General features: G+C 30.4%; 7 protein-coding genes across 19 annotated transcripts in view; 3 read left to right on the top strand and 4 right to left on the bottom strand.

The window, feature by feature from the left end:
• On the bottom strand, positions 1 to 1,841 carry LOC126850080 (calcium and integrin-binding family member 3-like). Its single transcript, XM_050592715.1, has 4 exons — positions 1,513 to 1,841; positions 1,319 to 1,439; positions 710 to 881; positions 1 to 221 (listed from the first exon to the last, which is right to left on the bottom strand). Exons 1-4 carry the CDS (start codon positions 1,596 to 1,598, stop codon positions 4 to 6), a joined length of 597 nt encoding a protein of 198 aa, XP_050448672.1. The 5' UTR covers positions 1,599 to 1,841; the 3' UTR covers positions 1 to 3.
• Positions 1,842 to 2,179: 338 nt separating this feature from the next.
• On the bottom strand, positions 2,180 to 5,269 carry LOC126850001 (protein misato). 4 transcript variants are annotated; one of them, XM_050592560.1, is made up of 6 exons: positions 4,906 to 5,269; positions 4,677 to 4,793; positions 4,503 to 4,583; positions 3,420 to 3,857; positions 2,512 to 3,316; positions 2,180 to 2,432 (listed from the first exon to the last, which is right to left on the bottom strand). In XM_050592560.1, the coding sequence occupies exons 2-6, from the start codon at positions 4,752 to 4,754 to the stop codon at positions 2,224 to 2,226; spliced, it is 1,611 nt and encodes a 536-aa protein (XP_050448517.1). In that variant the 5' UTR covers positions 4,755 to 4,793; positions 4,906 to 5,269; the 3' UTR covers positions 2,180 to 2,223. The 4 variants fall into 4 exon arrangements, with proteins under 4 accessions (XP_050448517.1, XP_050448519.1, XP_050448518.1 ...); XM_050592562.1 differs by having other exon boundaries at positions 4,677 to 4,789; positions 5,047 to 5,269; XM_050592561.1 differs by having other exon boundaries at positions 4,677 to 5,046; positions 5,126 to 5,256.
• Positions 5,270 to 5,984: 715 nt separating this feature from the next.
• LOC126850029 (decapping and exoribonuclease protein-like) lies at positions 5,985 to 7,912 on the top strand. Its single transcript, XM_050592623.1, has 4 exons — positions 5,985 to 6,623; positions 6,879 to 7,102; positions 7,219 to 7,607; positions 7,686 to 7,912. Exons 1-4 carry the CDS (start codon positions 6,331 to 6,333, stop codon positions 7,908 to 7,910), a joined length of 1,131 nt encoding a protein of 376 aa, XP_050448580.1. The 5' UTR covers positions 5,985 to 6,330; the 3' UTR covers positions 7,911 to 7,912.
• A 372-nt stretch (positions 7,913 to 8,284) lies between these two features.
• LOC126850026 (p53 and DNA damage-regulated protein 1-like) lies at positions 8,285 to 10,864 on the bottom strand. 3 transcript variants are annotated; one of them, XM_050592620.1, is made up of 3 exons: positions 10,700 to 10,864; positions 8,534 to 8,762; positions 8,285 to 8,456 (listed from the first exon to the last, which is right to left on the bottom strand). In XM_050592620.1, exons 2-3 carry the CDS (start codon positions 8,760 to 8,762, stop codon positions 8,287 to 8,289), a joined length of 399 nt encoding a protein of 132 aa, XP_050448577.1. In that variant the 5' UTR covers positions 10,700 to 10,864; the 3' UTR covers positions 8,285 to 8,286. The 3 variants fall into 3 exon arrangements, with proteins under 3 accessions (XP_050448577.1, XP_050448578.1, XP_050448576.1); XM_050592621.1 differs by lacking the exon at positions 10,700 to 10,864 and adding an exon at positions 9,069 to 9,210; XM_050592619.1 differs by lacking the exons at positions 8,285 to 8,456; positions 10,700 to 10,864 and adding an exon at positions 9,069 to 10,693 and having other exon boundaries at positions 8,618 to 8,762.
• A 159-nt stretch (positions 10,865 to 11,023) lies between these two features.
• LOC126850074 (mitochondrial import inner membrane translocase subunit Tim10) lies at positions 11,024 to 12,153 on the top strand. 3 transcript variants are annotated; one of them, XM_050592705.1, is made up of 2 exons: positions 11,024 to 11,179; positions 11,526 to 12,153. In XM_050592705.1, exon 2 carries the CDS (start codon positions 11,704 to 11,706, stop codon positions 11,977 to 11,979), a length of 276 nt encoding a protein of 91 aa, XP_050448662.1. In that variant the 5' UTR covers positions 11,024 to 11,179; positions 11,526 to 11,703; the 3' UTR covers positions 11,980 to 12,153. The 3 variants fall into 3 exon arrangements, with proteins under 3 accessions (XP_050448662.1, XP_050448661.1, XP_050448663.1); XM_050592704.1 differs by having other exon boundaries at positions 11,121 to 11,276; XM_050592706.1 differs by having other exon boundaries at positions 11,128 to 11,280.
• A 401-nt stretch (positions 12,154 to 12,554) lies between these two features.
• On the bottom strand, positions 12,555 to 14,970 carry LOC126850049 (regulator of chromosome condensation). Of its 2 annotated transcripts, none has more exons than XM_050592660.1 (6): positions 14,898 to 14,959; positions 14,706 to 14,789; positions 14,008 to 14,387; positions 13,540 to 13,906; positions 13,193 to 13,465; positions 12,555 to 13,115 (listed from the first exon to the last, which is right to left on the bottom strand). In XM_050592660.1, coding segments are annotated over exons 1-6 (1,296 nt in total). In that variant the 5' UTR covers positions 14,899 to 14,959; the 3' UTR covers positions 12,555 to 12,924. The 2 variants fall into 2 exon arrangements, with proteins under 2 accessions (XP_050448617.1, XP_050448616.1); XM_050592659.1 differs by having other exon boundaries at positions 12,558 to 13,115; positions 14,902 to 14,970.
• A 1,538-nt stretch (positions 14,971 to 16,508) lies between these two features.
• LOC126849980 (hemicentin-1-like) overlaps positions 16,509 to 22,467 on the top strand; it is a 144,291-nt gene continuing 138,332 nt past the window's right edge. For all 5 annotated transcript variants that reach the window (XM_050592490.1, XM_050592491.1, XM_050592489.1 and 2 more), the window contains exons 1-2: positions 16,509 to 16,739; positions 17,388 to 17,960. In XM_050592490.1, coding sequence (XP_050448447.1) covers positions 17,906 to 17,960 — 55 coding nt within the window. In that variant the 5' untranslated portion in view covers positions 16,509 to 16,739; positions 17,388 to 17,905. The remainder of the gene's footprint in view (positions 16,740 to 17,387; positions 17,961 to 22,467) is intronic.

Raw genomic sequence — 22,467 nt, 5'->3', positions numbered from 1 at the left:
TTTTCATATTCTTATGTGAAATGTTGCCATGAAATCGGAGGCTCTAGTTACAACATGTTCGAACTCGAGAAAAGATAGAGCCCCGTCGCCGTCTATGTCGCTCTCTTCCAGAACTTTTCGACACACAGTAGTCATCTCTTCGGTACTTAGCCCACCTCGAGTCAGCTGCCGACAGGTGCGTTCCAAATCACCCATACCCAACACCCCGTCCTCGTCGAAATCTGTTCATGGAAAATTACAGATTGATCGAAAGGATAAAATATAAAAACAATTATCAGTATCAAAGCGAGAGACGCGAAGTTAATTGATATTTAAAACAAATATTTTCTCGAGACTGTTCTTCTCTAAGAGATATAAAATACATTTTATTTCACTTAAGAGCTCACCCATAAAATGTTTATGAAAATTAAAAGCATAAGATTATAACTAGATACAAAAACGCAATTTATGGTGAAAGAAAAACGTCTCGAGGAGGGTATAATTATGACGCGCTGCACGTCGGCAAAATCGATCGGTTGTTCCGTGCAAATATTCTCGTGCATCATGGATGTCGTGTCTGAACACCGTATGTACTTCTCATCCCACGGAACTATAGGTACAGCGAGGTTGACCTCCAGGCTCTCTCACGGTTCGCTCGTCCGTCCATCCGTCCGTCCGTCCGTCCGTCTGTTCGTCCATCCGTCTGTCTGGTTCACCTGGTGGTCCATACCGTAAATTTTAAAGGCGTAAAAGACTTTCAGATCCCGCGGTGCCTGCTCAGAGAACACAGACATCATCTCGAGAAATTCCTCGAAGCAGATTCCTTCGGAGATTGACGTGGAGTGTCCTGGGTCCTGGCGTCGTGTAAAGACTTCCGAGATCCGTTCTCTAAATGGATTTTCCTAAAAATGAAAGAAGAAATACACAGATATTTCGTCAATGAGAAAAATCAATAAAAGTAAAATAAATAATTTAATTTAATTTTCAGATAATAATTAAAATAAATGTATATAAAAAAAAGGATATTTGAAGAATAATTAAACGGGACAGAGAATTTTAAGATACTTTTATAATGTCATAACGATGTATTTTATACAAATGTATATCGATATTTTCAACACGCGCATACTTTTATACATACATAGAACTATGAAACCAGAATATATCAAATATATATTCTGATCAATTATGTGCAAATTTATATTTGTAGAGATCTCTATACTTGATAATAAATTTTATAAAAATAACATTATCTTTTCTTTTACTAAAACAATTTATTATAAAATAAAAATTCAGACACATTATGTTTAAAATTAATTATATAATTTGAAATATAAACCTTCAATTCAGGAATACGAGCTAAATACGATAAGGGTAAACGAAGAGATGATGCTTGTTGCGGCGTCATGATACGCGGTATCATTCCAGAATCTCCTATCTCCCGGAATCTCTTAAATATTCTGGAAGAAAACGGAAAAAATCAATAAGGCGCAATCTGAAAGTCTTTTGCGCCGATAATAATAGAAGTATTACCTCAAGATTTCCTTACGCGTAAAAAAAGTACAATCCTGATAATCTTCGAGTTGTTCTTCGGTGAATGTTGCTACTTTATTACCCATTGCGCTTTTATTAATTTACTTTTTTTATTTTCTGTGAATATATTAGTCTAGAACATTATCTTTCACTTTACACAGATAGTATTTTTTATATACATATTAATTTTTTTGAAAAAAATAAATTTTATATTATAAAAAAATTATATAGATAGAAGTATCAAAAAGAAATTTGATTAAAAAGGGCTGTTACATTTACGGAAGAACAACAAGGACTGAGTTTTCGCATTCTCCATGTTCGATACGAATTCGTGCAATCTAATAACCAGGGTGTGTCTTGCCACTCCCATCTTTAGGGACGTCCCGATTCTAAATACTACTTCTGATACGAGAGATTACGATCTACTTGTATACTTCATTGTGAATTGTATAGCAACGACCATTATTCTTTTTAATATCGATATGAAACTAGTATTAATGTTATTAATCATATGAGGTCAATTTAAATTGTATAAAAAATATGTAATTAAAAAATGTACAAAAAAAATATACATTTCAATTATATTATTACTGAAAAAGTTTTATTATATATAAAATATCGCAAATGTAATCGCAAATTTTGCAACAGACATAAACACTATCGAAAATATGTTGCTGAATATGTTTATTTATACAATAATTTAATTTTTCTTTAAATATAATGATCTTCATACGCCTCTTTACAGTCAGCCAAATTATGAATACATTCCGTGAATTCGTCTTCCTCCAGTCCGGAATCCGTAAAGGCATGAAATTTCTTAATACTTTTTATTCTCTTGGTTTGTTTAAGCAGAGACTCATACATTGCCGCGATACTATTGCCACTATGCATTCCAGCCATCACCGCAACTGAATTCACATCTAAGAAAAAAATTAATATTATTAATATAAATTTCATCGTCCAATATCGTTATCTTTTGTATTAATTAAAGAAATATACCTGCTCCTACGGGCCATTCGGCGATGTTACCATTCTCGGTTACATTATTATTGAATATTTTCGGATAAGGCGAAGAAATTTTTAACGGTGCCTCGATATTGGATAAATATGTAGCTGATGCGTGACATGTGCATGCCAAATAGAATGTCATCATTTCGTGTACACTGGAGCATTTATATGCTGGTTTTGATATTTGTTTGCTAGCTTCATTACCAGGTCGCTTTATTCTGTCTTCTGAAATTCCGCGCAATGCTATACTTTGCATATTATTATCCATTGATATATCGCAACTCGGTGTCAGACTGGTCCATAGAGGTCCCTCAAATTCATCCAATATATCTATTAAATCCATCTTTACTTTCATAGGAAATGGCAGAGTCAAACTAACCGCCGTTGCTTTACGACCTAATTTGTTCAGATCAGCACATAAATCAGATAAAGTAGCATTTGGATATTTCTTAGTTCTATATCTTAAGGTTAATGTATCCAAAGCAGTCGCTAATATTGCACTACTGTGATACTTTAGTTCTGGGCTATATGTTATGTTTGGGAATTTACGCGGATCAGCCGCGAATGGCCACCCGACTTGTCCACAAGAAAGTGGACTATAAAGTGACGAATACTCTCCAATGTATTTCCAGCATAATGCTGTATTTACAATTTTAATTAAATCCGATGCACTGGCTTCGGCGTTGTTAAAGTCTAAACACGGAAATGTCAAAATACTCTTCCCATATTCATCATATAGATGCTGAATACAAGATGTTCCAAGACCAGCAAAACCATCAGTAGAATCCACAAGCACCTATTGTTTTGAAGTAATTATATTAATCATATGATATATAAATAATAATTTTAACATAAAATATGTAACATATAGTAAAATAATAAATAGTATAAATATATACCTGAAATCCTTGCATCAAATCACATTCTTCCACATATAATCGTATTCTGTTTGAAAAATCATCAGAGAATTGTTCTGTGGTCCACAAATCGCGACCACATGTGAATATATCAAATGGTTGTTGTGTACAATTGTGTAAATACTTTTTGATAACTGTCACTGTCCTTGGATGGAATAATGGTAAAAGATAGTCGACCCATGATTTCACATCATTTTCAAAATTGAAATTTTCCAAATCCACAGTTTTATTGGATTTATTTAAATTTTCAATAAAAGGTGTTTTAGGACTAGGTTCAGCACTAATAACTTCTAATTTTGCATCATCCCATAATAGCTCATCTGGAGGAGCTGTATTACATGAAGAACCTTGCTCATTCAGATAGCCTAGTGTTCCTTTTAAATCTGCTATTAACAGTCTCGGTGTAAATGTAACTTGTCTCTGAAACAGAACTATCTCATTATAATTACTATTTTGTATTATATATAATATATCTATTTATAATCACACAGCTTTTACTAGACATGTAACTTTATCAATTTTATTACAATTAAAATAATTTATTATATAATTTATTTAATATTACATAAAACACATTTTATAGTAAATTTGTGGATGATGACTGATTTTAATATTTTCAACTCTTGTTTTTTTATCAACTAATATAACAGAAGTAAACAGTAATGTTTGTTATAATAGTATATAACAAAAAAAGTAAAGTTTTATTATAACAGTATATAACAAAAAATATTGTGTGCATATATTTATATGTATATATATAAATACATCTTGAAAGAAATCCTCTTAAAGCCAATTAAATCGATACAAAAAATTCTTACTGCAAAAAAAGTAATTTCATATCTGTGTATTAGTTTAAATCTAATTTTAAACTCTCTTGTCTAATCCTTCTAGAAAAAAAACTATATTCAAATAAATCTTTTAAAAAATTAGTTTTGCAGTTATATTTTTAATTAATAAATGGATTAGTGATTTAAAGATGTAGTTAATATATTCTTGTTTCAATATATCTATATATAAATGATAACACATATAGAAAAACAATTTTATTTGTTCAATTATAGTTACCTGTAGATTTTCACCTTCTCTATATAAAACATCATGATTTATTTCAGATGGATGCTTTGGATCATATGTGAAGTTAGACTCCTGCAATGAAATTCTTGTGATGTATTATAATCTTAAGCATTTCAAAGATATGTTGAGAGATTTGTAATCAAAATAATATTGCAATTTTAATACCTGCAAATTCCACCAATGTGTGCCGATAAAATTGGAATAATGACCCAATTGAATGGTCAATATCTCTCGTGTTGTCATTATTATATTGTATTATTATAAATTTATATTTTACTCTTTATAAAAGAATGATGATCAAATTAGATAATATATAATCATATAATTGTGCTAATATAATAATACATTATATAATTATATAAAATTATGACATATAATTATGTAAAATTCCTTTTTTCGAATAATTGTTTATTGAATTTTCGTTTGAACGCAGAGAATCACGATTTTGATATAAGGTTATCTCCTACGCATATACAACATGCATCATCCTATTCAACAGATTACATGACAATCAGAGTACGTTCGAAAATTTTACCTGTAAGGTAGAATGGCATTTAACTGATCAATCACAAAGAAATCTTTTTTCCTGATCGGCTAATTACACAATACTTTACCAGCCGGATAGGATCTTCAGACGCGCCCTCATCAATACAATTCTCATTTTCATAAAAAAACATTCAGAGTTGTATAGAGAATTTCTAGGGTCTCTAAGCAATTTCTAAAATTCTCTATTCAATAACCAATCAACTTATCCGCCAAGTATGGCGGTCAAATCCGCTTAATATCGAGTTTAAATTAAATTTTTGAATTTTGCACACAAACGAGAATTAAAATATATAATAAATTTGATAAGCTTTCTACAAATTACTTACAACAACAAAATTGATTATTGCCTTATCATTATATCGATATATTCAAGCTTACAGTATTTAAAACTTAAAATGTAATGATTTTTATTCAATGCATTAATAAAGTAGGTGAAGGTCACATACATTAATTATTTGAGCATCATCATATATATATATATATATATATATATATATATATATATATATATATATATATGATGATGCTCAAATAATATATATATATCTATATATATATCTTAGGCATATATATATATATATATATATATATATATATATATATATATCTTAGGCATATAGATCTTATGTATAAGATCTATATGCCTATATATCTTATATAAGATCTATGAGTTTAATACAAATGATATGTAATATAATATATATATATATATATATATATATATATATATATATATGTACAATGTTATGAAAATTTTGAATATTCTAACTGATGTAAGAAAATAAACAATCAATATTGCTATTTAAAATCAATCATAACAACTGATCTGTATTTCTAATGACTCGATAAACTACAAGCAAATTTTTTTCAATTCTCAAAATAAATAAGCTAAATAGCGAATATGCGCATATAGAGATACATTCCTATTAGTGCATATATATATATGAAAGATTAATATCATAAAAATTAAATGTATAATTTGTTTGGTAGAATACATATTGAATATTTTTTTAAATTAACTTGTTTGCGGCATATTTTTGTTTAAGTAATTTTGTATATAACGTCTTTTGGAACTTATATCAAGGTCATACAATATACACAATTATTACTTTGAAAAAGTATTTGTCATATATACTTGCTCATACGTCAAGTTTTCTCTATCGCGCGGGAGTTCCCCCCGGTTGTGATAAAGTGCTTCCTTTGTTTGATACATTGTGTAGATTTATTAGTATACTTGAATTAAAAATTTATAGTGCCGTAGAAATAATAAATAATGTCGTTTAAAGTTGTGTCTGAAGATTCCTCTGAACAAATGGTTCCAAAATTAACGATTAAATTAATCGGACATTATAGCATCGACGGTGATTCAAAATATCATGCCGATTTATCGCAACTAAAATACTATGTTCCTCCTCCAGATTTTGATAATGTATCTTTCAATCTTAATAAAGATTCGACTGCTACTCGTTACAAACCTACTTCATATATTAAATTGGATGATATATTGACATGGATTTCGGATAATTTTAATCTACTTGAGAAACCATTATCACAAGAAGGACAATGGTATGTTAGTAAACAAATATAAAACGTTCAAATGTAAAACTTACATGTGCGATACATTATTGAAATATATAACATAGACTTTCTCTGCACATATAACATATTATTATTATATTTCAAACAATTACGTAATAATGAATATATATCCTAAAAATTATAAATGTTTATAATTATTTATTATTAATATTATACATATAATTATGTAACTATAATTTCTTTACACTAATTAATTTTTTACAATAATCAAAAAATAAATAGGTTGGATACTGATTTTATTTGCCGTCGTGGTGCATTAAAAACAATATTATGTACTCCATATGAAAAATATGAAAATTGGATAATTTATGCTAGCAAATACAGAGGTACGATATATTTATGCGAATTTTATACACATGAGAAAGAACAACGACATGTCAATGCTAGTACACAAGAAAGGCGACTTTCTTCATGGGGTTATAAGTTTGAACAATATATGGTAGCAGGTATTTTAAAAATTGTGTACAAATTTGAAATTATTTTTACTTTAAATATAATAATATAATTATTTATTTAATTCATATAATTAAACTGATTAAATAATATACCTATTTTTTCATAGATCAACCAACGCATAAACCAGATATATCAGTACCTCTTAATGAATGTGAAAAATTCCATTGTGTAATTAAAGCAAATTTTGATCATTATTCATTATTATATGAAGCAGAAATAGATGGTATTTCCTCAGAACAACCCATAACAGATACACTTACTGACAAAACAATTGAATTGATTGAATTGAAAACATTTCCATTAAAATTTTATAATGAAATCGGCACAGAACAAAACAAGAAATATGGTACAATTCCTATTAAAAAAGCAATTACATGGTGGAGTCAGAATTATTTAGCAGGAATAGAAAGACTTATATGTGGATTAAAAAATAGATTTGGGAAAGTGATAAAGATAAAGGAACATTCTACACAGAATCTGCCAGAACTTTCAAAGGTATATAATTACCATTAAAAAAATATATAATATTAACATATAACATATATATTAATTTGTAATTATTTACTATTGCAGCCTCGTTGCAATATAAACAGTTGTAAACTTTACCTCAAACTGTTTCTAGACAACCTTAAAAAAATTGTCATCAAAGATTATAATGAATGCATGTATAAGTTTTACTATGATGCACCTAACAATGTCGTTAAATATAGTGAAGAAGCTTCTAATGACGAAATGTATTTGTTCTTAAAACCAGAGTTTATTAAAAAAGCAGAAAATTACAACAATACTTTTCAATAAATATACAAATCTAAAATATTTTTTATATGAAGAAAGATGCACGTCATGTGAAAAAAAATGTCAACACATTTAAAAATTGTACATATTATTTTATATATTATAGTTCACATGGATAAATGCACAAGTACCATGAAGTTAACAAAATAAACAATTTTATTTTACGCGTCATTGAAATGAGAAATATAATTTTCTTTTTCTATGTATGTGAGATAGAATATGTATGTAAAATTATTTTAATGATAACTCTAGTTTGTTAATATCTGATAAAAATTATTTTATATTTTATACAAATGTTTACAATTAAATATAATAAGTTCATATGTTTTACTTTGAATGATACTTACTTGAACAAAATAAAGATTTTATTGCATATACATTAAATACTTCGACCTAGAACTTGGTTTATTGCATCCATCTCCTTATGGGACATAGGTTCCAACATTAATCCAGGTACTGGTGGAGTCAATTCTAAGTCACGTAATTCATTTACTTTTATTTTTAAATCGCTTCTTAATTTATTAATTGCAGTGCTACATTCTCTCTGATCTGAAATGCCAATAATATTACTGTAGAGTACAAAAATTAAAGAATGTAAGCAGATTTCTTTTTCTATTTGGAATTACCTTTTTCAAGCAGTTCTTCAGCTGCTTTAGATGGCATCTTTAATAGCAATGGACCCACTGTTATCCACGTTTTTTCATGTGACTGTTTTTGTAGTGCCCTTATTCCAATGCGATCATCATTTCTTCTCTTATCCAGAGCAATTATTTCTTTGCGATCAGTGAGAATTTCGCCAGCTTTATTTTCAACTTTTTCTAAGTGTTCCAATAATCTTTGATGTTCACTCATCATCTGTAACATTTTAACAAATTTATTATATTTACTTTTATTAATTTAAATATTGAAAGACATTTGTATGTATCTAAGGTTTTCATTTTTGCTACATTTTAATAAAATAAATACTAAATATCTGTGCTTTTTTTATATTTTTATTAACATATAATTAACGTATATTATATAAAAAAATTTGAGTTAATAGTATTTATAGAAAACAAAACGAAATTAATATTAATATATTTATATAATATTGATATAATATTGATATATTTTATAATGAAGAAATTATAGAGGATATAAGAAGGGATATTGAGAACTTACAAGTATAGTACATAAGAACAATAATTAATTATTTTCATTGCAATCAATCTTCAAGTAAACATTATATTCACATTAATAAAATTATTCACATTTATTTTAAGATAATGCAATACGTAGAGCTCTTTCTTTTCTAGCTTCTCTGTGAAGTAATCTTTCCCTGTCTCTTTTTTTCAAAGGTTTCTGTTTAGGTACTTTAATGTTACTAATGGCAGTTGTATCATCCAGTTTAAAATGGGTAACTTTATATTCACTTTCCACTGATTGTCCCAATCCTTTACGATCCGTTTTCAAACATGTTTTAATTGGATATTTTATTCCTTTCCCAGAAGGTCCAAGACCAGCTTCTTCATCCCATCCAGAATTCAAAAGCATTCTATATCCCTTATTTTGTTTTGATATTCCATATATTGTGTGTTTTAATTTTGGCTTTGTATTAAAGATGTGCAAAGTAGAACTTTCATGTTTTTGTAGTGTTGTTTCTTGAAAGGTTGCTTTACAAACATCACAGTAAAATATTGGATTGTGCTGTAATTTCATCTTTTCTTTAATGTAAACATCTTTATCATGCTCTGAAGATTCCATAGACATTGATTTCATTGGTGAAGCACTTGTATTATTTATTTTCGGAACATTTATCAATGATTGATTATTATTACACATTGATTCAGATTTCTTTTTTAATAGCGCAACTATACTTAAATAATTTCTTTTCAAAGCTAATTGGGCTGCAGTAAGACCAGATCTATCCCTAATTCTTCTATTAGCTCCAAGTTTTAGCAAAAACTGTACAATTTCCAAATGACCGCAGTAAGCAGCAGACATTAATGGAGTCCAACCAAAGTCGTCGCATACATTTACATTTTCTGATGTCATATGTTTTTGTAAGAACTTTAAATCCTTTTGTTCTACTGCTTTTAACAATGTATTGATTGTGACTTTTGCCAAAATATCTTCAGGAACTATAGTTTTTCTTGATTGTATGTTAATAGAAACTTGATTTGTGTCAGAGTTGCTTTGGTTTCCAACAGTTTTCGATTTTAAGTATTTTGATCCTGTTGTCCCAACATTGCTATTGCTAATTTGATGAATAACTTCTTCATAGGCAGCCTTTGCTTCATTTCCTTGGAAGGCCAATTGATGAATACATTTTTCCGGAGATTTATCCTGGACATTGGAGGATTCCCTGACGAATGTTTTCCATGGTATATCAATGTTATATCTTATATTCATCCATTGTTGCAAAGACATTTTCATAATATTTGGACGTATGTCACATTATTTAAAATTTTTTTTTTCGAAAATTGTATGGAATCTTTATAATTTTGTCAGTTTATATATGTATTTTCTTAACAGTTATAATACATATATTAACTACTGTGACACAATATGTTTCTTCTTCAAAAGTTAATCTGTAGAATGTAATAGAGTAATGGCACTAGACGAGTCTCGCTATACGATATTGCATATATATTTGCGAGCGATACGTTGCTCTGCACATCTTGTATTTGCGAAATATCAAATTTTATCGGAAAAAACGCTACTTTAAAATAATAGCAGCTTTGAGCTTGGTATATTATACGTAAAAGCTCAAAATCTTATTATCAATATAAAATGTGGATAGCAAAATTTACCTTTGCTATTTTGCCTTATTATGTTATTATCCCAGTCGTGAGTTGATTTATTATTTTACACTCAGGCTCTCGTTTTCTCTCTTCGACCAAAAATCTCGTCATCAAATAGTAACAGAGAAATAGTGACAATGCAAAACAGCTGTACGCTTCTATTCCCTAGAAAGTGCAATACTACTTTCTCTAGAATGTTCGATTCTGATTCGTTGTTTCAGGTTCCAGTGTATATACATAGTTATATAAACCCGTTGCAATATGTGCTTGAATGAGACCGTCAAGCTATGGGATATATATGAATGATATATACCCCGTGTTCCGATATTACTGCCAATACTGAAAATCTATAATGTACGTTACGTAAACTATAGATTTTCAGTACTGGCAGTAATATCGAAAATCGGAACACGACCATAGATAAGGAGTTTGTCAAAAGAGGTTAGAAATATTACCGGCGGTAGCGTGGTGTGTATTATACACGTTCAGGTATATGAAATTTTTTTTTATTTATAATTGGGATATAGTAACAATTAAATAAAAAGAGCATGGCTTTGCCAACTTGGGCGAAGATAGGAATTGGATGGTAGGTGTGTATAGTATTTCGGAAAATTGCTATAGATTATTTCTCATGGATGATTCTCATACGTATCACGTGGATCATTAATCTTATTGAAATTATGATGATTGCATCCAAGCTACATGATGATTTTGAATGTCTATATTTTTTACATTTGCATAGTTTAAAAATTTTGCATGGTTTTTTACTAATCTTATTTATAAAATAACACATGTATATATGTACATTTTATTATGGAATTTATGTTATTTGCAGGTCTGTAGTCACTGTCATAGGAATTTACGCATTTGTGCTATCTAAGCAAAGTGCCAATGCCAGAAGATATGAGATTATGAAAGCTAGACAACGTTTGCGTGACACCAATGTTGTAGATTAATTTATGATTAAGAAATAAAGAATTTAAGGAAGACTACTGAAATATAAAAGTAAAAAAATGGCAGCGTTACCACAACTGGATGAAGATAAACTTAAGTTGGTACAAGAATTGGAAATAGAAATGATGTCAGATATGTATAACCGTATGACATCTGCATGTCACAGAAAATGTATAGCACCAAAATATACTGAGGCTGAATTAGGTAAAGGCGAATCGATATGTCTGGATCGTTGTATTGCTAAATATTTAGATGTACATGAACGTATTGGTAAAAAACTTACACAAATTTCAATGCAAGAAGCAAAAATTGTTGCAGAGCAAGTAAAAAATTAAATTATTATTGTATTTAATGAGATTTTGATGTAATCTCTTATAAGTTGCTTTTAGTTCTCCTTCAATTACTCTACAGTTTTAAAAGTTCCATGTAAATTAGAATAGATAAAATAAAATGCAGTAATTCTGTATTTAATTCAGTTTATGAATAAAACTGAACTTTAAGAACTGAAATGTTATAAATTTTTAATTTCCCAATTTCTCAAATATTATTAATATCTTTTTTCACATAAATGAAACAAATGTAATATATTATTTTGCTAATATATATTTATTATGAAGTTTAATTTATCTTGAATAAAGAATGTATATTTGAATTATAAAGGTTTCTTGAGAAATTATGATATAGATAAGTTAATACATTTTATTTACATGGTTTAAAGAAAGGATTTTATATATAATTAATAATGGACTTTATACATAACACACATTTTCAAATGCAAATATAATGCATATTATATATTAACTAATTTTAAAATTATTTGGATTTTTATTAAACTTAAATGATATAAAAATTTTGCTAATATGCTATTTTTTTTTTTTTTGTATACATTTAATAATTTTTATTAAATATTCAAAATATAATATTTTGTCCATCTAAAGTATTCATATGTACTTTCAGACAAATTTTAATTTGCAAGTAGAAAAATTTATTTCTTAGCAATACATGTATATAATAAAAAGTAATAAAAATAATGTAACAAATTTCAATATATATCAATTATTGTATGATTTGGTTCAATTTATGGCAGCAAGATAAAGAAAAATGTACAAACTTAAGTGTTATAAATTGTAGGAACAATTGAAATCTTAATAACAAATGCTTAATTTTTGTCCTATTTTGTGAAGTGATCAATAATGAGAATGATGAAAATAAATTTATTTCTCATTGTGTTAATTGTCAAATTCATATCACATATATATTGATAAATGTGACATCTAATATTAACCAGCAGTTTTGTCTTTTACCAAACGAGTCGTTGCCAAAGCCAAAGTATGTTGACCACCACCACTGACTCGTACTACTGTTTTACCTTCTAATTGCTTTCCTTTAACTAATACTGGCTCATCGACATCTTTTACATCTCCTGTTCCAAGATTTCCGTTAGTTCCCATACCCCATGAATATAATTCACCTATTGTAATAAAATGTAGAGCATTGTATAAAGTTAATTAATTTCAGAAAATATTTATATATTTACATTATATTTACCTGATTCCGTGACAGCAAAAGATTCTCTGCTACCTGCACCTACATCAATACATTTAGTGGAGCTTAAAGTAGGAACTAATGTAAGTTCCTCTGCATCCGCGCAATTAGGTCCAAGTCCAAGGCGACCATATTCTTTGCGACCCATCACAAAAACTTGTCCTGCATCATCTAAGGCTATAGTATGATGTTCTCCACTGCTGATATGTGTCCATATTTTACCATTAAAAGTTTTTGATATTTGTGGATGAAAATTGATATCACTGTTTTTTAAACCTAAAAATTTTCCAATAAATATATGAGATATATAAGATTGAAAAGTATATCTGATCTTTAAAAAGATGTCTTACCAATTTGATGGAAATTATTTAGACCAAATACATATATGTCCCCTTTTTGATTCTCCTTGGCAAATGTACAAAAATGTCCTGCCCATATATCATCAAACTGCAATTTCTTACTTATTTTGAATTCAACTATGCCTGGAGTCAGTAGCAGACCTATTCCTTGTCGTGAATTTCTACTGGCTGTTCGTGCAGCTACTCGTCCTAATTGTCCTTGTTCACCGCGTCCGCAGGTATATATACGTCCATTTTCACTAAGTAATACTAAATGATCATTACCCGATGCTATTTTGACAACATTAACATTAGGTAATATTTCTACAGGAAATCGTTCATTTCCTTTAACCGTTAGCCCCATAGAACCATGTGTATCCTAAGTTACAAACCAATTTATTACATTAATTACATTTTCTCTTAATTAATACTATATTATGAATAAACAAAGATTTATATAAATTAATAAAAAGAATATACCCTAAATGTGCCCCATGCAAATACTTTGCCATCTTCTAACAATGCGGCGGTATGTGAGTCACCTGCTGTCACTTGAATAGCTTTACCAGGCAATTCTACTGTGCCTGGTACAGTTTCCGACCCTTCCTTGGTTGTGTCTCGTCCAAGCGCTCCCTCATCATTACATCCAAAAGTCATTACTTCCCCTGTCTTTCTCAAACATACATTATGCATAGCCCCAGCCGCTATTGCTATAATATCCTGATATTCGGATATGGCTGCTGGACGCATTTTTTCAGTGACATCTTCTCCTAATCCAAGTTGTCCAAAATCACCTTGTCCAAATACGAGCATAACACCATTGGTTGAAAGTGATCGTAAATCAGGTCTCACACTTATCTCTACAAAATAAATTTGTATAAATTATCTTATAATTGTATAAATTATTTTATAAATTATATTTGTACAAATATGATTTTTTAACATATGAACAACTTATATCGATCTGTCAAAACTCGTGTGATTCTTCACAAACATTAATATCTTCGCCTTCAGTCATAATATAAATGATTACCCGAGAAATAGTATTTTTTATATTCGTCCAACGTGCTCTTTTTGTAACGTACCAAATTACAGATATAGGTTACGATATGTAACATTCAGAAAACAAAACAAAAATAAAAACTTCCAATAAATTGAAAAATTGTTAATCAATATACCTTGCTTCTGCTTGATCTGCTTCGGAGGCTTGTCCGCCTTTGTGGGATCCACGGCCGTCCGTTTCACTGCTCTCCTTGGCGGCACTGCGACATTTACAGAGGTTATGTTTGCAAACGTGCTCATAAAATGTTTATTATGACTGTCACACGCGACTCAGCGAACGCCTTTAACATATATCCTTATATACGTACTTACTTCTGCTATTATTTTTCGTGAATCGCGAATATATGCAGTCCCTTGTTCCGTTGGCGCCAAAAATTACGATGCTCCGATCCGCGCTTTACGATTGTTGCGCAACTCGTGAATGCTCGTGAAGTACGACGAAGATGATTTGCACGGCGCTAACAGCTGCTTCAATGGTCTCAGGTGATTCTCATTGGCAGATTTGAATATAAAGCTGTTGCATTCATTGGGCGAGTACACGAGGGCTTATAAAGTAAAACTCACGCGGCGATCAGCCTTCTTCAATAAAAGCTGATTCTTGATGAAAGAGTAATTTTTCTCGAGTCGTGTCGTTTCTTGCCGGTGTGTGTGTGTGTGTGAATATGTATGTACATAACGGTTACCCGCCAAAATACGCGTCATCTCTTGAAACGCTTTCGAAGTTTTGCTATAAAAAAAGTAAGTTTTACTCGGACGAATATTTATTTACATAGAGACACCGTTAAAAAATTTTATAAATGCTAGATCTTTTTAGTAAGATATTTTTACAAAATACATTTAAATAAAAAAATACAACGTTACAGATTTCTAAGTTTTATCAGAGTTAGCCGAAATCGAATTTCATAATTTTTTTGTGTAAGAACATAAGTTAGATCGTAAAAATATTGTGAGCTCAGATAACAGGACTTATATTTTGTAACTTATCTTATAAATTAATAAACAAAAGTGAACTCTGTTTTCCGTATGTACTGATTATAATAATGAAGCTTTATAAAACCGACTGTGGTATGTTAAGAAAGTTTTGAATTTTGCGGTTTAATAAATTTCGACCTTTACCAGACTATAACGTTTTCAGGTTGGTAAAACTTAATATCGTGGAATATTAAAAGGATTTTTAAGAATAGTTTTCTCTCTCTCTTTCGTCTTATAATTATAATAAGATCAAGAGATAACGAGATACAAAGATTTATTTAACATTGTTTTATTTTGCATTTTTGAAATATTATTTTTATGGTTTGATCATCAAAAAGCTAAAAATGTCAAAGAATTATTTTGCAACTCACATTAATATAATGCATTTATGGTTATATAAAAGTTCATGAATCGATGTTAGTACGTTTACATATTTTCTTATCAAGTGACAAATATATATATATATATATATATATAAATCATGATTATGAATAAAAAAATATTCAAAAGAGAATGTGAATGCTTTTGCGTAAAAATATTTTATTTTTGTTCTTATACATGACGATTATTTTGCTATTATTTATGCTTATTATTATTTGACTAATTTTTTTTTTATTATTTACATATTATTTTTTTAAATTATATTTATTAATATTATATTTTTTTAGTACATAGCATAGTAAGTCTCTATGATATATATTCTAACACAAATGACGATCATAGATATGATAAGTTTACAGATATGCTCCATTTAGTGCAAAAAAAAATATTTTGAATCATATTTGATTGGCCAATTAGAACAAAGATTCTTTTTGTCCCGATTAGTCAAACACTGAAGCATTCATAATATCAAGTGAAGTGTACTCTATGTTTGGTGTATAAATAAGTCACGTGATTGTCGGAGCGATTACGTACTAACCGATCTATTATGGCGACGCGAAGAAAAGTGCGCGCGGACGGGTCTCTTTTTCGGTGAGTGAAATTCGAAATTCGGGATTTATGTGATCGAGTAAAACGTTCGTTGTAATCGCGAATTAAACCGGCCGAGTATGCGATTACGCGAGTTATGAATTTAGAGCACCGGCTGAGCTCTTATCAAAGATATGACGATATTCTTTTCTGGACGGACTATGTTTTGGCGCAAACTGTCGCCGCGTGAAGTTGCCGAGACCTGCGAGGTAATTCACTGCTTGTAATCGTTATAATTACAATATTAAAAATCTCTTTTTATGAATAAATATATAAATTATGATGTATTATAATGACCAATAAGAGTAAATTTCTCATTTAGAACGCAGACAAATAATTTTATTATAAAAAAAAAACTCCGAAGTCAATGATTTTTTGAACCACCGAAATTAGCGTTACGATTATATGTTTGAATACTTTTTCTCGTTACAAACTCGTTGCCGCCATCTTCTTTAAGAGAGAGGGAACGCGATTTTGTTTATCTTCCAGGAACAGTTCCATAAATCTTACTGGTAGCTCGTCTTGACAAAAGTGAGACAGGAATAAGAGCGAGCGAGATAGAGCGAAATTTTATGAAGCCGGCTATTTTGCATGTAATGTGTGGTTTTCGTATTAGATAAGTTTAACACTCGCTCACACTTGAGAGACTTAGGGAAGAGATAACTCAAGATTTTTTTAATAAAGCGAAAAATCTTGTAACGAGGAAACAATGTCCGCATTCGTACATTGATATCAATTTGGCAGGATAATGTAATATGCCAATAGCGAGAAAATGATCATTACATATAATCTTTATATTTTATTTGATAAATTTAACATTCTCTCCTCTATAGAAATTTATTTAATATTGATTTCAGGTTTCAATTTAATATATCTCGATCGAAGAAAGAACGTTCACACTGAACACGGAAAATTGAGCCGAAATTTTTGGAAGATTTGTTCGCATTTGGTGCACACGGTTGCGATTCCCAATAAAATGCGAATTAGCATGCGACAGAGGATGACCGCGGGAGTGCGCGTATATAATACGGCGGAGAGAGGAAAGGGAGCAGAGGGTGCCGGCCGGTGTCGGAGGGGTCGTGAAAGCGCGCCAGTCGACGCCAGTCGACGGCGAGACTTCGCCCGCGCAGTTTCTACCTCTCTCGTTTATTCATCTGTCTGTCTGTTGCTCATCCTTGTGAAATTTCCGTTGCAATCGACGCGTAGAATTGATTTTCGCTTTTCGCACGAACGTTTCCGCGAAATATTCGCAAAGGAGTGGAAGAGATCACGTGAAAGACGCGGGACCATCGTCTCGAATTTATCGAGAGTGACATCTACGGACGCGGATCTTCGCTTCGAGAGACGGGATCATTTGATGTAGAGTCGAGGAGCTATGACGAGGACGACGCGCCGATTTTTATTGCTGTTGTTGCAGATGCTGATAGGGGGTGAGTAACTTTTTTACATGTACTTTCTGCTTGGAGAACGCGCGCAAACTATATTGTGCAACTATCGTGAGACGCCACGCTTCTAATATTTAATGCGTGATAAATCGTGTGTACAACAAGTTTGCAGTTGAATATATTTTATCAGATAACAAAGATTTAGAATTTTTTCTTAGAAGACAATTTTAATTATGCGTGAGAAAAAAAGATAAATCAGTAGACAATTGATAAAATAGATCTCATTGTTGCTATTGGATTTACTGCATAATCAGAGCATTGTACTATAAATTGCTATTAAATAATACATATGCCTTATAAAATGCATTATTGATATTGCGACTATACATCTTATTATTAGTAAATTTGCAATTAAAATTTAACTCTTGTTTTTTTGTTTACGCAATTGAAAGATCAATAATAAATTTACATATAATGTGATACGAAAGAGAGAGAAAGAGGAGAGCTTATCTAACATATTTTAACATGACAAAGTTTAAATTGAAAAATCAAACTTAATTTTATGAAATCTAAACTTTGGCTGTATCATAATCTCGGAGTGGATAAATGACGCAAACGTGATCCTTATACATGATCCTTTGTTCCCCATTCGCCGTGCTTACGTTTTCATGCGATGGTTTGTTGGTAGCCGCGGGACTTGTTGAGCCACGATATCTCTCTTTCTCCTTGGCGAAGAGTAAGCGAGGCGTGCACTGAATTCGCGGGTGACAAAATAAATTTTTCGAGCAGAACGCTCGCGACGAAAGTGGATTGATTTTCTTACTCGCTTAAACGTATCAACGTTTTCTCAATCAGACTGAGTGGTTGCCGTGGACGTTGCGACGCTTACCATCGCCGACACTGCGCACACGTGCTTTTAAGAAGTGCATCAAGAACACGCCGCCTTTTTGAGAAGTCGTTCGAGCGAACGCGTCGGTTCTATATATACGGGTTCCTGATTCGATGGACTGACAATGTTGTCGAGATCGAGAAAGCACTTGGAATATTAAAAAGTTTTTATACGCAACACTTTCGTGAATCTACTATCGCTGCCGCAAATATTATTTTTTTTTGTTACACAAAATAATAATTATTTGATATAATAATAATTATATTTGAATCATTGAAGCTTTGAATTTGAAAAAATTAAGCTATTTAATCTGTCTTTCTTTCTATCTCTATGCAAAATATATTGTATAAAGAAATAAACAGCAAGACGAGAAATAGGATTATATTGTCACAATGATTATAGATATTTAAATATCTATGTTATTTTTTTGGATTTTTATTTTAGTTAGTTTAAGATTTTTATTCTTTCGAATATTATTAGTGTTGATTTTTAAATAATTCATTCTCATATCTTGAATATTCATATTATTTAAAAATTTCATAATTCTTACGTTTGTTTCTTCTGAAGATCTATAGTCGCATAATTATAATCGAAATAATTTATCTTGGTTACACGATTTATCATGAGAAGAATGCATTTGCGCTTATAAAAGATGATTCAATTTCTGAATATTTCGCGCTCGCATCTCATTTCGATGTCGAATTGCGAAATATCCAGAGAGAAAGAGAATATTTGAGTCCATCCTTTTACGTGTTCTTGAAGAAGACACGTTTTCGTTTCTAATGCTTCTCATTCTTCGCGGATAGACGTTTATTCATCTTCCGGCACACGTCTCAAAGCATTTCAGTTCTTCGTTTGCGAAACAAGATGTAACGTTCATCCGAGTGTCCATCTCACGGTGCATTGCACGCGCAAAGGCGATAGTAGAAACAAAATGTGAGAAAAAAGTCATCGTTAACCCAGTTTCTTAGCTATCAATCATCATACGGTGTTCCGCGAAAGACCAGGCGCTGATAGAATTTCTGATGAAAATTGAAGAAAGATAGCCACTTCTTCCCTACATCAGAATTATATTAAATGTTCCCAGTAAATTTTACAGATATACAATGTATATATAAAATATATATAAAATATATACATTGTATATATACAATGTATATATACAATGTATATATAATATTTTTTTTACCAAAAATTATTTTATTCTTTTTTATTTTAATTTTTAATATATATTAAATACGATGAATCTTGAATGAAAGTTGAAACTAAAATTCTTAAAAATTATTTAAAATTATCTTAAATGTATAAGCAGTTTTTCTCTTTCTCTCTTTTTCTCTCTCTTTTTTTCAGCCTTTATTCATATTTTAAGATATTAAATTTCAGATTTTTGTATTATATTTTCTATCTTTTTCAAAGTATTTTTTATATGCATGTTAAAAAATAATTATATATTTCTTCCTTTTTTTATATAATAATGAGTTTCTAAAATATATGAAGAACAGACGAATCAAATATAAAATAATATCAAAATTGATATTGCAATTGATATTGGTAAATTAAATGCTGTTGGCAGTACATGCAAAATCATCAATGTATTGTTTTTCTCTTTTAACTTTTTTTTTAAATTATTGCTATTTCAATTTTTAACTTTGTTTTGTAATAAAAAAAATGTATTATTTTGTTTGCCCTCGAGACATATTTTTGTAAAAATATACTATCATTATAAACTCGACAACTCATGTTATTTTACGAGCTGCTATATCTGAGCGAATTCAAAAAACGAATACACGCGAAATATACGTGACATATTGATATAAACACAACATAGTAGAAAAAACATTATATGGGAAATAAAAACAGATCGAATATGATTGGAAAAATTGAAGGTACAGCGAGGAAACGCGTGCGAAACGTGAGTCGTAAAACCGCGCGAAACGTTGCAATGCCGTTGCGAGATCGAGTTCGGTCCGCCAAATTATGTGATATGCATCTCGCGAGATGCGAGCGATAAGAATCGTGTAAGTGTGTTGGGATCGATCTTAATTCTCTCGGCCACCACGTCGAATCGCGTTTTCCGTGCGAGCGCGCCTCAAATCGTCCAAATGCTTTTCTCTCTTTTAGAAGCGCGAAATTATTCAATAGCCGCCGCATATAATGGCTTTCTCTCTGAAATGCCGTTTGTTTTGATCCACGCAAAATACGCCGTGGAAGAACAAACTCGAAAAACGTCACGCATAAAATGTCCACGACATGCGATCGGCTTCGGCTTCGCTTTCGCAATCAGCGCGCGCAAGCGGAATGAAAGGATTGAAGCCGTTGAGTGAAATGTTCCTCTGAAAAAAATCCTCCTCTGAAAAAAAATATGTGGGTGACCCAATTTCTGCCGTTATCAATTCCACGGTATTCGATATAGGAGCCAAGCAAGGCAGGTAGCCACCGATACAAAAGTCTTCCCGATAGCGCGTGTGCCGCATATTTCGCGGCTCGCGGAAAATATTTCTGAAGCGCGTAGACGATGAATTTTTCCTTTTTTTGAAAAAACTGAAAGTGCATTTGTCTGTCTGTCTCTCGAAAAATTACGCTCACGATCCATTACAATCGGATCGCGTACATACGTGTCTCTCTTGCAAAATATCAGGCTGTATGCGCGATGTGAAATGTGTGTCGCGAATAAAAAAAAAAAATAGTAATTTATACGAGAACACATAAAAGAGCAATTTGTGCGGTTACTTTTCGCAAAATGCGCGGATGTAAAACCGATTGTGCGTACGTACATACATGTGTGTGAAGTTTCGATAAAATATTCGCATAATAATATTTACATACGCGCGATTTGTGTTCTACTATAGGAAATCATATCACGTATGCCGGAATCTTTCGTCGCTTATCAATATGTTCCTTCCGCCACGCGCAGTATGTTATCTATAGCTGGTAATTTTATTATTGATCTTTTACAATCAATGATTGATGTAATGATCGATAATGGAAACCGATGGATTTTCATCTCTTTTTTTTATTCATATACAACATATTGTATTGACGCAATTTGCGCCCGATGCGTCACAAAGAATAAAGTAATGGTTTCTCTCAGAATAATTTTTAATAAAAGATAAATGATTTTTTATATGTTCTTTGATATTAGATATGACGATATAATTAATAGACAATTAATAAAATATATGTCTCTCATTAGCTAATTAAAGTTAAACATTACAGTTATTTAATACGAGGATACTGAATTACTATTTGTTTTCTAAATTAATATCGGATTTATAAAGCGAAGAAAAAATTAAATTAAAATCTTCATAAATCTTTATAATCATTCAAAGGAAATTTTTATTTAGAACAATCATAAATTAGATAATTTTATTTATATATTTTTTATTGGATAAATTTTTCATAAAAGATATATATATATATATATATATATATATATATATATGTACAAAAAATATTTAATATGATTTTTATAATGTAGATTTATTTATGCGCGCAAAGAATAACGCAAAGAATGTGTAATGTATAAAATAAAGCGATATTTTTTTGCGCGGGATTTAATAAAGAGCCGATAATGTAACGTTTAATATTCATCATTGCCGAAAAAAAATATCCATCAACATTCGTGACACGTTTGAGGGAGGTGGGCAGTAGAGAGAGGGATTT

The sequence above is a fragment of the Cataglyphis hispanica genome, chromosome 5, assembly GCF_021464435.1.
Source record: "Cataglyphis hispanica isolate Lineage 1 chromosome 5, ULB_Chis1_1.0, whole genome shotgun sequence".
NCBI lineage: Eukaryota > Metazoa > Arthropoda > Insecta > Hymenoptera > Formicidae > Cataglyphis > Cataglyphis hispanica.
Note: the sequence above shows the minus strand (reverse complement) of the source record. Positions and strands in the feature narration are given on the sequence as shown.

What these genes read in the sequence shown, in the direction of transcription:
- LOC126850080 (XM_050592715.1), bottom strand. Translation starts at nt 1,598, where the DNA reads ATGGGTAATAAAGTAGCAACATTCACCGAAGAACAACTCGAAGATTAT. An exon ending in CTCGTATTCCTGAATTGAAG is followed by an intron (nt 882 to 1,318) that starts GTTTATATTTCA and finishes TTTCATTTTTAG; the next exon opens with GAAAATCCATTTAGAGAACG. An exon ending in TTACGCCTTTAAAATTTACG is followed by an intron (nt 222 to 709) that starts GTATGGACCACC and finishes TTCCATGAACAG; the next exon opens with ATTTCGACGAGGACGGGGTG.
- LOC126850001 (XM_050592560.1), bottom strand. Translation starts at nt 4,754, where the DNA reads ATGACAACACGAGAGATATTGACCATTCAATTGGGTCATTATTCCAAT. An exon ending in CACATTGGTGGAATTTGCAG is followed by an intron (nt 4,584 to 4,676) that starts GTATTAAAATTG and finishes ATTTCATTGCAG; the next exon opens with GAGTCTAACTTCACATATGA. An exon ending in CGAATGGCCCGTAGGAGCAG is followed by an intron (nt 2,433 to 2,511) that starts GTATATTTCTTT and finishes TTTTTTTCTTAG; the next exon opens with ATGTGAATTCAGTTGCGGTG.
- LOC126850029 (XM_050592623.1), top strand. Translation starts at nt 6,331, where the DNA reads ATGTCGTTTAAAGTTGTGTCTGAAGATTCCTCTGAACAAATGGTTCCA. An exon ending in TTATCACAAGAAGGACAATG is followed by an intron (nt 6,624 to 6,878) that starts GTATGTTAGTAA and finishes AAAAATAAATAG; the next exon opens with GTTGGATACTGATTTTATTT. An exon ending in ATCTGCCAGAACTTTCAAAG is followed by an intron (nt 7,608 to 7,685) that starts GTATATAATTAC and finishes TTACTATTGCAG; the next exon opens with CCTCGTTGCAATATAAACAG.
- LOC126850026 (XM_050592619.1), bottom strand. Translation starts at nt 10,322, where the DNA reads ATGAAAATGTCTTTGCAACAATGGATGAATATAAGATATAACATTGAT.
- LOC126850074 (XM_050592705.1), top strand. Translation starts at nt 11,704, where the DNA reads ATGGCAGCGTTACCACAACTGGATGAAGATAAACTTAAGTTGGTACAA.
- LOC126850049 (XM_050592659.1), bottom strand. An exon ending in AAATAATTTCCATCAAATTG is followed by an intron (nt 13,466 to 13,539) that starts GTAAGACATCTT and finishes GAAAATTTTTAG; the next exon opens with GTTTAAAAAACAGTGATATC. An exon ending in TTTTGCTGTCACGGAATCAG is followed by an intron (nt 13,116 to 13,192) that starts GTAAATATAATG and finishes TTATTACAATAG; the next exon opens with GTGAATTATATTCATGGGGT.